At 38.0% G+C, this 13991-nt stretch overlaps 1 protein-coding gene across 1 annotated transcript in view; it reads right to left on the bottom strand.

Moving 5' to 3' along the window:
• Positions 1-11837: 11837 nt before the first annotated feature.
• Positions 11838-13991, bottom strand: part of ANKRD31 (ankyrin repeat domain 31) — a gene marked incomplete at both ends in the record, with an annotated part of 205417 nt that continues 203263 nt past the window's right edge. Inside the window, one exon of the mRNA XM_081309099.1 lies at positions 11838-11983. Coding sequence (XP_081165225.1) covers positions 11838-11983 — 146 coding nt within the window. The remainder of the gene's footprint in view (positions 11984-13991) is intronic.

Raw genomic sequence — 13991 nt, forward strand, 5'->3', positions numbered from 1 at the left:
AACCACCAAAGCTTCTATTTATCCATCCTGTGTGCTGTTTGCAGCCACTTATGCAGATTAAATCTTTCAATCTCAAGCTTTATATGGGGTATATGTGCTATTTTTATTCTGATTTTACAAATGAAGAGATGGAGGCAAGTGGGATGAAATAACTTGCCAGTAAGTGAAAGAGCCAGAACTCAGAACTGAGGTGGTCTGAATGGTAATCCTGCTCTTAACCATAGAGGGGGAACCCAGGCCTCCAGGGTTGGAAGGGATCATCAGTCATCATCAGCTTCAATTATCTCAAGCAAGGCATTCTAGGAAATACACACATACTGCCTCCCAAGTAGGTCAGTTTTATTATTTTGAATTATCACAAAGTGAATAGCTATTCACTTAATTTCTCTCCTATCTTCAATTCTCAGATCAACTATTTGTCTTAGAGTAAACCACTTCTGTGATGGGACCTTAAAAACATCTTCAACTTAGAGTTCACGCACTTCATTTTGGATTGTTTCAAACACAGACCATACCCAGCTCTTTTCCTCTCCCCTCCATTCATTGCCTTCAATTACTCCCCTCCTTCCCTAGAAACCTTGGCCCAACCTCTTCCTCAGGGCTCCTGAAAGTAGGTCACCAAAGGCTGAATTGTGCGTCTGCCACGCTTGAAGCAGGTTTGCTGTACTCAGCATTCCTATACTACTTTCCTAGAACTACACTAACAAATTACCACAAATCAGGTGACTAGTTAAACAACAGAAATTTATTTGTTGGCAGGCTGTGACTCCTCTGAAGGCTCTAGTGGAGAACCCCCCTCTGCCTCTTCTTGGCTCCCTGCAATCCTTGACAGTCCTTGGCTTGCAGCAGTATCACTCCAGATCTGTTCCATGGCCTTCTTTCCTGAATTTCTCCCGTCTCCAAACTTCTCTCCTTTTTATTTTTTTTATAGTTGGGCACAACATCTTTATTTTACTATTTTATTTTTATGTGGTGCTGAGGATTGAACTTGGAGTCCCACACAAGCCAGGCGAGTGCTCTACCACTGAGCTATGGCCCCAGCCCCCAAATTTCTCTCTTCTTTAAGTCATTGGATTTAGGGCCCATCCTAAACATGACCTCATCTTAACTTGATCATATCTGCAGTAAAATCACATTAGCAGGCTCCAGGTAGACGTGAATTTTGGGGGAACACTAATACGTATCAACCCTAAAAGTCATTGTTAATGAAAATACATTGCCTGAACTGAGGATGCAAAGAGGTATAAATCACAATCCCTGCCTTCAAGGAAACTCCAGTTGCAGAGGTAGGCCTTGTTCAGAACATAAATAACTCAGAAGACGCTTAGAGCCAATGGACTGAGGCCAAATGACAATCTATGGGCCAAAAGGCAGCAGTGCTTGAGGAATTCAGCCAACAGAACAGTCACTGGGGATGCCACTAGGGGACTTCTCTAAGGTGGGGGTGAGCAAAGTACAGGGGGAAGGGGGAGAAAGTAAGAAAAGTAAGGGGGAAGGGGGAGAAAGTAAGAAAAGCAAAGATAAGCAAGAAGGGCTATTAAAAGCACCGCTCTAAGGGGGAATGTGCGTCTGGCAGAATCTTACTTCTGAAGTTTCATGCCGAAATGAGAGGCCAAAGGAATGTAAATATCTACCATACCAAGCACGAGAGCATGATGAATTACTTTTATGTGATAATATTATGCTATAAAGTAATCAGCATGCTTTAAAGTTCCCTCAGGACTGAGTGTAGCTTAGTGGTAGAGCACTTGCACAGCATGTGTGTGGCCCTGGGCTGGATCCTCAAAACCACAAAAAGTAGAAAATAAAGTGCTCTCTCCTTTTGGTAACTTTAATATTATCAGAGAAAGGAACATCATATCTTATAATCATGGATCCAAAAGCTCAAAGGGATCATGTAACTTGTCCAGATCAGAGAACAAATCAGTTGTACAGCAAGTTTGAAACACACTGCTCTGGATATTCCTTGTTCAGGAATTTCCCCTACCATGATGTTATCTTCTGGGTGGGCCTTCCAGTTCTGACTGTAAAATGTTTTTAATGCAGAGAAAGCATTCGAAGAAAAGGGATTGCTACAAGAAATGGAAAGCCTCCCTAAAAGTGATAGAGGAGTCCCAAACTGGAAATGTGAAAAACCTTCCCTAGATGACCTGAACTGGTTTCACCAAACCTTCTGAGAATTTTTCAGTATATTTCAGTATATTGAAGACTCTTCTTTTATCCTTAAGAGATTTCATAGGATCCAGTGGCCTTCTGCAGAACTTTTAAGAAATAGGGGTGATTACCTTTAAGAAATAAAAGACATTGGTAAGAAGTAGGGGAAAACAAAAGAAAGGAAATTACATCACAGGATGGTAAGCCGGCAGAAATTGGTACTCAGAGTTCAGTGCCTGATCTCACCAGAATGGAGTCACTCTCCAGATGACCAGTCTTGGCATATCTTGAAGACTTTCTGATAAGAATCTGCTATAACTGGAGGCAAGTAGAAAGTCTAGCCTTGGGGCTGAGTATCTCATTGTTTTCCTGGATTTTCTTTTTCTTAGCAAGCAGGTAACTTGCTGGATCCTTTGTTGGCTGAGTCTTTAGAGATGCTTATATTTAAGGTTGAAATGTGTTTTAGTATGAGTCACTGAGTTCTTGCTTGTGCAAAGCACTACACTGGTTGCTATGGGAGAATACAAAAATATAAGACAGACCCTGACCTTAAGAAAATCCCATCTAATTTAGGAGACATGAGCCATATAGAATAAAATTATATAAGTATGGTTGCAATGGAATTTGTAAGCAGTTTTTTTCTTTTTTTTTTTTTTAATCACCCAGTTCTCCGTTCAGATGCAGCTTCTCAGAACTAGACCTCCCTGGCTACCCTTTTAAAAATAACCCCCGTACCCATCACTTTTTGGGCTTATTTTGCCATAGGGTTTTGTTTGTTTGTTTGTTTGTTTGTTTGCTGTGCTGGGGATCAAAAGGCCTCACACTTCTTAGGCAAGTGCTCTACCACTACACTATATCTCCAGCCCATGTTGTACAGTCTTGATGACACAGTAGATCAAAGTAAGCTTGGCCTGAAGAGGCCTCTGTGAATTGAGTCCTTAGGTAAAAAAAGAACTGCAACCTAAGTAAGTATGTAAACAAACTGGGAATTTGCCTTTGTAATGGAAAGCTGAGTGTCAGCCAATCACAGCAGCTGAGTTTCAGTCAATCATAGGCAGCCAGCTGTTGAACCTTGTTCAGATAAGGCCAATGCCAAGTTTGTGACCAATCCAGCTGTACCTCACTTTTGTTTTCTGTATGTCACTTCCATTTCTTTAGTTGTAAATATCACTAGCACATGTGGTAGGCTGGGGTGTACTGAATCATTTTTGGTCTGGACTAGCAAAAGCCTATTAAGATCTGTAAAACTATATTTGTTATTCATAAGTGTCATTCAGTACTTGCACAATCTGAAATTAAATTTCTTGTTTTCTCCTAGACATTATATCCTCAACATGAGGATATAATGAAAGTTCAACATGAACTTTGTCTTGTTCTCTGCTGTAGTCCTAGCACCTAAAATAATATAGGACACACATTGTGCTCATTATTTATAATAAATAAATTAATCTTTTTTTTTAAAGAGAGAGTGAGAGAGGGGAGAGAGAGAGAGAGAAAGAGAGAGAGAGAGAGAGAGAGAGAGAGAGAGAGAGAGAGAGAGAGAATTTTTAATATTTATTTTTTAGTTCTCGGCAGACACAACATCTTTGTTGGTATGTGGTGCTGAGGATCGAACCCGGGCCGCACGCATGCCAGGCGAGCACGCTACCGCTTGAGCCACATCCCCAGCCCAAATAAATTAATCTTAATCAACTGAAAATGAGTTGACTTGTATTATTGATTTCATAGAACTAGAAAATAGAATAGTGGTCACTGGAGAATAGGAAATAGAGAGGGATTGGGAAATAGTGAAAAACAGATAAGAGAAATAAGTTCTAGTATGTACAGCACAGGAGGGTGACTATAATTTGCAATGATTTAGTGTATATTTCATAAAGAACTAGAATACAGGAGTGTGAAGGTTCCTAACAAAATTATAAAGCCTTAAGGAGATGGAAACACTAATTATTCTGATTTGATGATTAAACAGCATCTTCCTATTCTCCATAAATATGTACAATTTTTAAAATTTTATAAAGGAAAATAAATAACTTGATTAATGTAATGTTTCTCACATTTGCCTGTTAAACTCACGTAAGAATCTGTCAAAAAAATTTGCAAGAAGATCTGATTCAGTAAACGTGGAGTGGGGCTCAGGAATCTATTTTTAAGAAGCATAGGTAATTCTTTTAATGAGACAGTTTGGGAAACGGAAATAACTCAGTGATTGGGGGTAGGAGAGGAAAGTAGAGTGATAAAAGCAGACCACAGAAGTCAGTGGCTACTCACTGGAGTCATCTGGCACCCAGACCCGTGAAATTAGAATCTCTGGGGGTGGTCCTCATCTTGGGGCAGAGTTTTAAAGCTCATCAGGTGATTCTAGCATGGAGGCAAGGATGAAACCCCCTTAAGATCTGCAGGAATATTTTATAAGAACTCTGAACATATTGCCATGTTTTGCTCTAGTGGCTTTCAGCTTCTTTTGTCCTATGGTTGAATCCCTGAGCTCCACTCTGGAAGGACACATGCAGTGACTTATACTATAACCCAATTTGGAGACAATTCTAATACTTCTATTGTGTAAAAAAAAAGTCATTTAAAAACAATAACTAAATGTAATCTCCTGCTTTTTATGGCCATAGAATATTCACTAGAAGAATATTTTGATGGTGAGAAAGCCAAGCCCCTCTGGGCACTTCCTAGATGGGCAAGATCAAGACAGAGAGAGTTAAAACAATAATCTTATAATAGAATGGGAGGAAATGGGAAATTCTGGATTTCTCTTCCAGGCCTGGAGAAAGGTGACTCATAGTCTAGGAAAGCCAAAAGTGGAACTGAAGAGTCTGTAGCAATGATTTTCAACCTGGCTACATATTATAATCATCTAGGGAATTTAAGAAACTAATAATGCCCAGACTCATTCTTGAAGATTCTGCTGTGTGTGTTTTTTCAATGCAGCAGGGTTATTAATCAGAGGTTGAGAAAGGGGAATTTGGGCACATAATCCCAAACAATTCTCTTAGCAGCTATCATTTATTGAGCAATCACTCTATACCAGCCATATGGATGCCTGATTGTACAGATTGTCTTATTTAATTCTCACAAAAATCTTAGGAGAGAGTCCACCAGTAGACCCAGGGAGGATTACGAGGATTATGAGGTTCCATAGCTAGTGAGTGGTGGAGCCCAGATGTCAGCCTAGAGCAGTATTTACAGGCCTATCCAATCCTGCTTGCTAAACCCCAGGTAAGAACATCAAGGAGAAACTTCCTGTGGTAGAAGTTGTGTTTAGTGGTTTCATTTGCTGTGCTGTGCTATAACTCTTTCCCCTTTACCAGCTAGCCAGCTGTCAGTAAAGCCTGCTCCACATAGCTGGGGTGGGGGAGAGTTGTGGGAAAACAACCAGGTTGGAGTAGATGAGCATGGGGCAGAGGGGTGTGGGAAGTGGTTTCAGCACTAGAGATTGAGAGCAATGCTCAGGATCCACGCTGGTCAGCAGACTGATGGAAAGTTCCATAGAAAAGCAGATACAGTGGGGAATGTGAGTACCTCCTTGGAAAATGTACCACATTGGCTGCTAGATTTCGCCCTATATATAGGCTAGAGGCTCAAACCATCTTTTTTGGATTCTAAAGGGAAAGAAGTTCCACAATTCTAGATTTTAGGGGCTCCTTGGGCTTCATTGTTACACAGCAAGTCATTTGTGGCACAGAGCTGGGCTCTTCCAAATTTGACTGTTTACTCTTTTATTTATCCATTATTTTTTTGGGGGGACGACAAGGACCAATTCTTGAACCTCTTCATTTCCATCATCTATTCTTTTGGGGCCATTTTATACACATACACACACACACACACACACACACACACACAGTTTGGGTTCATTCTGTTGAATCATTTCATGAAGAATACCGTGTAGGCAATAATAAAGAACAACAAAAGCTATGTGGAGGGGAATTAGGTGAATGGTGATGCTTACTCTCCAGCTAGGCAACTCACCTTACCACTTCCTTGTCTCTAGCTTTAAAGGACAAGACCTGACTTCATATTTCAGTCCAAATTGTCACATGTTATGGGACTCTAAGGTGTTTTGTGAACAGCTAAAAACAAACATTACTTTTACCATCTAGAAGCATATTACTGACATTACAACTTCATATGTTTGCATCTACTGCCTTAAAGCCCTTGGCAAAGTAGCCTACTTCAAAGAATATGAACTTACAAATATGTCCAAGGCATTTAAAATCCTGTGTGAATTCTGAACTTGGGGATTAAATTAATGCTGAAGAAAGTTGACTCGACATGGTCTCAAATTTTGTTCCTCTTATTTAGGTGAAAGAATTTAGGGACATCAGAACATTATGCGAAATTTCAACAGAAACAAACCACATTTCATGGCCTTTACATGTTTAAGAAAGATACATGTGGGCTGGGGATGTAGCTCAGTGTTACAGCTCTTACCTAGCATGCACAGACCTTGGATTCAATTCCCAATACTACAAAAAAAAAAAGGATGTTTCCTTCTGTAAAATATTTCAACAAACATGAGATGAGGAAACAACAGGAGGTGGAAGTTATGTAGTTATATGCCTTTAGCCCTCAGTGAAAGGAAAGTGACCACAACACTTGGAGTGACCAAGAGATCTTTATTGCAGCAGTGAGAAAGAGAGAGAGAGAGAGAGAGAGAGAGAGAGAGAGAGAGAGAGAGAGAGAGAGAGAGAAAGAGAGAGAAAGAAGAAGAAGAAGAAGAAGAAGAAGAAGAAGAAGAAGAAGAAGAAGAAGAAGAAGAAGAAGAGGAGGAGGAGGAGGAGGAGGAGGAGGAGGAGGGGGGGGAGGAGGGGAGGGGAGGGGAGAGGAAAAAAAAGAGAGCACAAGAGAGAGGGCCCTGAAGGAGGGAGTTTTTATAGCCAAAATCTAATGGGGTCTTGGGGTCTGCAAGCTGCCTTGTTGGCGTACAGTGATTGGATCATACAGTAGTTGCTAAGAGTGTCTTCTTCTGCCTTCAGGCAGATGGGGCAGGGGTCAGATGTGGGTTTCTGTTGCACCAGATGGGTGGGGGTCAAGTGTTCAGCCTTGAGTGGAGTTGAGTATTCAGACTTGATGCAAACAGGTGATAAAGGACCAGACAGAGGGGGTTTTGAGTGCTCAGGTTATCCTGCAGCTAACATTTGTTCAGCCTGCCTGACACTCAGCAGCACAGAAAATCCAAAGTCTCTTAAAATCCAAGTGCTATAGCACATTCATTCATTTAAAGCAAAAGGATAGTTCCCAAGAAAATTGAGGCACAACTCCTTAGACTAAGAGAACCTTGAGAGCAGATATGAATGTGCTCCTATTAGAACTCATCAGTTGACCTCTACATTCCATTTCTTACAGTATCTCCGTCTGCCCTGCATGTCATTCCTCACAGTGAGCAAACTGATTCCATTAGAATGTGTAGGTGGAAGGAACCAATAGGGTTACTGTCATTCAGAATGATGCTGACACTGTTCTAATCACTTAATATATACTGAGGAAGATAACGTCTGGCTAAGTGAGAAAAAAATGCTTGGCACCAAACAACATGAGCTCTTAAGCCAGATTACCAGGTTTGATTCCTAGTTCTATCATTTCATAGCTGTGTGACTTTAGGCCAAATAACTTCATCTTGTACCTCAGTTTCCTAAAAAAAAATGATGATAAAATTTCATAGGGTATGGTAAGAATTAAATGAGTTAATGGGGGGCGGGGGATGTGGCTCAAGCGGTAGTGCGCTTGCCTGGCATGTGTGGGGCGCTGGGTTTGATCCTCAGCACCACATACAAATAAAATAAAGATGTTGTGTCCACCGAAAACTGAAAAATAAATATTAAAATATTCATTCTTTCTCTCTTTAAAAAAATGAGTTAATGGAACAAAGTGCTTACAACAAAGACTTGAAACTATTTGATTTTATCCTAATCCCTTACACACACACACACACACACACACACACACACAACACACACACACACACATCCTTTGCTTGTATTCTAACTGGTGGAGTCTGGAATTTGTACAGCTAACTGCTCTCCCACACCTGGGCATGTATTTCTCTCAAACAATGAAGGCAAAGTCACTTCTCTGGCTAGGGACAGAGGAATGGCAGATGTTTCAATTTTAGTAAATGAGACACAAGTTTCCTGTGGGATGGGAGGGTTTACGGAAGATTTCTTTACAAAAGAAGTGCATTAGAAGAAAATGTCTCTTTTCTTCTAATGATACCGCTTATACACTTACCTGTAAAAGCAGAGCCATCTTGGCACTGTGAAGGGAGCTGGAATAAAAAAGGGAACAATAATGATTTTGTTCAGTTGAAGAATTAACCAGCCCTGAAGTTCCTACTTCTGAACTTTTTGAGTGAAGTAAATTTTCCTTACTGCTTAAAGCATCTTGAATAGGCTTTTCTGTCACTGTATCTGAAAGTACCCTAACAGAGCATCTATTAAGTTGAAGATATCTTAAGGAAATACAAAGCGTAAAACTCTGAACCTGGTCTCAACAAATTTTTCATACACTTGCGGGAGATAAACCATGAAAAGAAAACTATTATAGTAGGCAGTGAATGTTAAGTGCTTGGATTAAGGTAGTCTAACTAAACAATACAGTTCATATATCAGGAGTGGCCTCAAAGAATGAGGAAAACATGAGCAGGGGAAGAGGGAACATTCTAGGTAGGGAAAATAATATATACAAGGGGTGAGTTAGAGACTGTATTAATTTACTGTCTGCCATAACAAAAATACCACACATTTGATTACTTAAAACATAAGTTTATTTCTCACAGTTCTGGAGGCATGAAATCGAAGATCAAACTGTTGGAATCGCTGGTTCCATTTTGAGGCATCTCTTTGATTCGTACATGGCTACCTTTTTGCTATGTCCTCTCATCCTTGGTGTCCTTGTGTATCCACACTTCCTCTTCTTATAAGGGTATCAGATTGGATCAGGGTCCACCTTAAATGGTCTTATCTTAATCATCTCTTAAAAACCCTGTTTCCAAAATAAGTCTGAGGTATGGATATTAAGGATTCAACATGAATTTTGGGGTGGGGGGACATAACTCACTAGGGATGAAAAAGAAGTCTAACAGAGATCACTGGAGGATGAAGTTGGAAGGTTATGTTAGGACCAGACATAGGTAACCTTGAATGTTGGGCCTAGAGTTTACTCTTGCAGCAGCAGGGAAGCAACATAGATTTTTAAAAATAATTTGACAGCAGTGTGCCACAGGTGTTTTATATGAGAAAGAGCTGGATAAGAGAAATGGATTAGGATTGCTGTTGTTATAGTCTATATAGATACTGATAAGGACAAAAATGAACTCAGGAGGAGGATTAAATGAAAGAGCAGAAAGGGCAAAGATGTATGCTTGCAAATTTCCATCAATCAAGTCAGTGTAAGTTTGTGCTATAATGATTTGTCCTTTACAAAGAATTACTATTTTGTCATAATAGGGTTGTGAAGCTAGGACATTGGGATACCCGTTTTGAAACACTTAAGACTAATAATATGAAAGGGAATAGACTGCCTTGATGGGTATACCCTGAGGTGTTCTAGAAATCAGTTTTATAGAAATGTGAAAATATCAAGTAGAATGCTGAATTATTAGATATTTTTCAAGGTCCCATTTATGGCTTAGTGTAAAAGTTTATTTAGAGTCCAGAAGAAGCAAAGCATCTAGCAAATACCCCAAATTGCCTAGTGTTTTCACAGAGAAGATCTAGAGTAAGGTGTCTCTCTCCAACTCTGATTGGAGTAGACCCTTTTGTTGTCTAGTTTAATACTCAGCTTACTTCAAGAGCAAGAGAGTGGTATATAGAATATAATAAATGGGCTTGAGAAATTAAGAATTTGATAACTAAAATGGAAACTTAGGATTCCAAGACCTCTTGAATTATAAACTTAGAATGTATGACTTCTGTAAATTATAATTCCCCCACCCCACACAGTTATCAAATACACATTTTCATAGCCATACATATAAAAAGTATATATACACTATAAATATTTATATTGCTAAATATGTTATACATAAACAGAAAGGTATATGATTTTTATTTCTTTAATAACAGCAGAGTTTGCATTAAACATTGTCCAACAATTTGTATATTTCACATAAATGTATTTATATATAGCCCATATTTAAAATATTTTCTTAAAAATAAGGCCAAATATATCACCTAATTTGGATTATGTAAGTATCCAAAAAATATGGTATTCTAAAGAAGTTATAATGAAACAATAAATTTCTGTCAGTTCTTAAACATTACCATATGTAGAGTTATTCTATGTCAAACATTTTTATTAGACTCTTGAAGGAAGAAAAAAATAGAATGATTCAATATCTTTGTACTTTTTTTTTTTAAAGAGAGAGGAGAGAGAGAGAGAGAATTTTTTTAATATTTATTTTTTAGTTTTCCAGACACAACATCTTTGTTTGTATGTGGTGCTGAGGATCGAACCGGGGCCACACGCATGCCAGGCGAGCGCGCTACCGCTTGAGCCACATTTCCAGCCCCTCTTTGTACTTTTATTAACAGAAAAACCTTTCCAGATGATTTCAGATATTGAGTTTGTTATCGGAATAGAATGAATATATACATGGTACCAATTTCAAAGGCTGTCAAAAGGTACATGTAGTTAAAAGGAAGTATTCCTTTCTTCTCAATTCCCCAACCCTGTAATTTCTTTTTACTTTTTTTTTTTTTTTTTTTTTTTGGTGGTCCTGGGGATTGAACCCAGGGCCTTGTGCATGCAAAGCAAGCACTCTACTAACTGAGCTATATCCCCAACCCCATCAACCCTATAATTTCTTTCCTTGGAATGAACTGTTAATGAGTTTCTTATAAATTCTAAAAGTATTTCTGAAGATTCTATACAATACTCTATCTTATCCCCCAAAAGAAATCTAGAAATTTTTATTTCAATTTTGACTTCTTGATCTAGTGACAGAGAAGAGATAGAATAAGGCCACCAAGTCAAAAGGTTTATTTGGGATCTTGGGATAATGAAGGATAAGTAAAGACTGATTTGGTCATCAAAGATTAAGAGCTTTGAGAAAACTGATAAAGCTCTTGAGTATATATTTTTTTTCTTTTTAACCTTCATGGCAATGTAGCAAAAGACAAAGGTGAAGTATATCCTATATAGATAACTGGCCCCCAAATTTTGACTCATTCTTTGTTCTAAGACTTAGCACAGTTAACAATTCTAGACCTACACTTTTATGAAATGTAAACTTCATTTACAATTTTACATTTTGATTTTGAGATAAATTCAAATTAAATGGGGAAGATATTGGAATTTGATGTTCTTGTTTTTAGTGAGTCACTTTACCTGGGTCTTTTTGGAGCCATTATCTATGAATCACAGTTACATGCATTCTCACTTTCCTTAAAGACCAACTGCTGTTTATGCAAAGGTAGAAGTACCTATAGGAAGGTTAGTTTTCAGTTTGTTAGTAAAAGGGAAGCCAGATAGCCAATATAGAAATGCCAAAATGGCAAAAAAGTATTAAACTTACCATAACAGGTGAAAAGTTATAGTTTTATTATAACAGTAAATATACATCTTAAGTAGCAACTAGTAAAGTGCAACTAGTAGGCCTACCACACAAGATAAAAGAAAAAGGTTTGTTGATAATATGAACAAATACCTAAAAAATTGTTGAAAACAACAAAGCTTTAGAATGTTAGTTCCTCACATTCCACATAGAATTTCCAATGCTGATCCATTATATGGCATGGGAGAAATTCTTGATCGTTGATTAAAAGTATTTCATTGATTTGTAGATGATGTGGGATGTTTTGTACTGACTCTCTGGAAGTGCCTGTTTAAACATGCATCAAGAAATTGAGAAATTAAAAACTGCCTTTCACAATGTAAGGTTTAATATTATAAATCCTAGAATCTAGTAAAATCTATGTGAGAGGACACATAATAGGTTCTTTGACCAGGGTATTCTTCACTCATTCCATTTTTTGTACCTGAGGCAAAACTATAAACCAGTACTGGCTGACCTTGGGAGAGCGGCCCGTTTGCAGTCCAAAATAAGAGCATTTGGAAAAGGATGAGGGAAGCTTCTTAAGGTAACTGAACAAGCCCCTCTGCCTCAATGCCTCAATTTCCAATAAACTAGAAACAAGACAGTTGTGATGATTAAATGAGATTTTGCATGTGTAATGCTTAGCAAATTCCCTGGCATATAGCAAATATTCAATAAATATTAGCCGCTATTATTATCATTATTATTTATTACTGAAAAGAATATTAGGCTGGAAGATAGATGATCTGTCCTACCTCTACCACAAACTTGGTGTATGGTCTCAAGAAAGTTACATGGTTTCTCTGAACTTTCATTTCTGAGAGATGAAGAGGACTGATGATTAAAGAGGGTTCTTCTGGCTCTGCCAGTTTAAGGGGTCAGTGATCATAAAACTGGTTTCTTTCTGCTCCCCAATTGTTAACCTCCAACAGACAGTTTTAGTTAGACATACCCATATAGTCTCAGAGCTTTGTTCATAATCCTAGGTGATATGTTTTACACTAACTAGATATCTTCAGGTCAGTGACTTTTTTATGCCTAGTACTCATTTATGCTTCTCCGTATGAACATCCTTTTCCCCCACACTTGGTCCATGTGAAGTTGAAGTTCACCAACAACTGGTGAAGTTGTTCCCCACATGATTTATTTAGCTCTGAGCCAATCAGTAAGTAGGCTTTGATTCAAAAAAGAGAATATAACCCATTCAAAGGAAAGTGAAGATGCAATACGATTGCTATTGGGTCTTTTAGGAAAGAGCCCCATACATATTTTTCTTTGCTAGACTTGAACCTGGTAGAATATAGAGCTGGGATAATGAGGAGAGGCTATTAGGATGGAGCTGAAATGGGAAATGAGGCTAAGAAATGGAAAGCAGAGAAACTGGGTGCTTAGTCATGCTGTTCAAATCCTGGATAAAGCTTGAAGACCTGTTCCTGACTTTTCATGTAATGCATCAATAAAATTCCTTTTTTGGAAGTTTAAGCCAATCTGGATAAGATTTTAAGCTGTCACTTACAATACAAAGGATTTTGACTTTTTAACCCATGGTCTATATAGAAACATAATAATTCCTATATTAATAGCTTTGCTTTTTTAGACTTTCTGAGACAAGGTATCCCACAAAAGTTGGGGGTAGGGAATATTTTTCTCTGAGGAAAAACCACAGAAATAAGGCTTTCAATAATTAAACATATTTCATCAAAGCTGGCTTGGTTTCATCAATTAAACACTATCATTTACACTAGTCCTTTCTCCCACAAGACACTGTCCCCTACTTCAGATATGATTTGAGAAAGTTAATGCATCTACTATAGTTTATTTATATTTCACAATTTATTCTTAATTTTTCAATATTCAGGAATGTGCAAATACTCCTATAGGACTGCTATTCAGAAGTATAATCACTAAGTTGAAGGATTTGTACACATCTTATTATTTTTATTTTCTTTTAGTTGTAGATGGACACAATACCTTTATTTTATTTATTTTATGTTGTGCTGAGGATCAAACCCAGTGCCTAACACATGCTAGGCAAGTGCTCAACCACTGAGCCACTACCACAACCCAGATTTATACATATTTTAAATTTTAAAAATTTCTGCAAGAGGAGCCCTCAAATGCATCCTTTTAAACTCTCACCAATAATATATACAAATACAGGTTAGATAACCTGTTTTTTCTTCCATATACTTGCCAACACCGAATATTATCAATATTTTTAAACTTTCCCACTCTGGTAGTAAAAAAAAAGTCTCTATTATTTTATCATGAATATCTTTCATAGATTTAATGT

The sequence above is a fragment of the Spermophilus citellus genome (assembly GCF_964194105.1).
Source record: "Spermophilus citellus genome assembly, chromosome: 1".
NCBI lineage: Eukaryota > Metazoa > Chordata > Mammalia > Rodentia > Sciuridae > Spermophilus > Spermophilus citellus.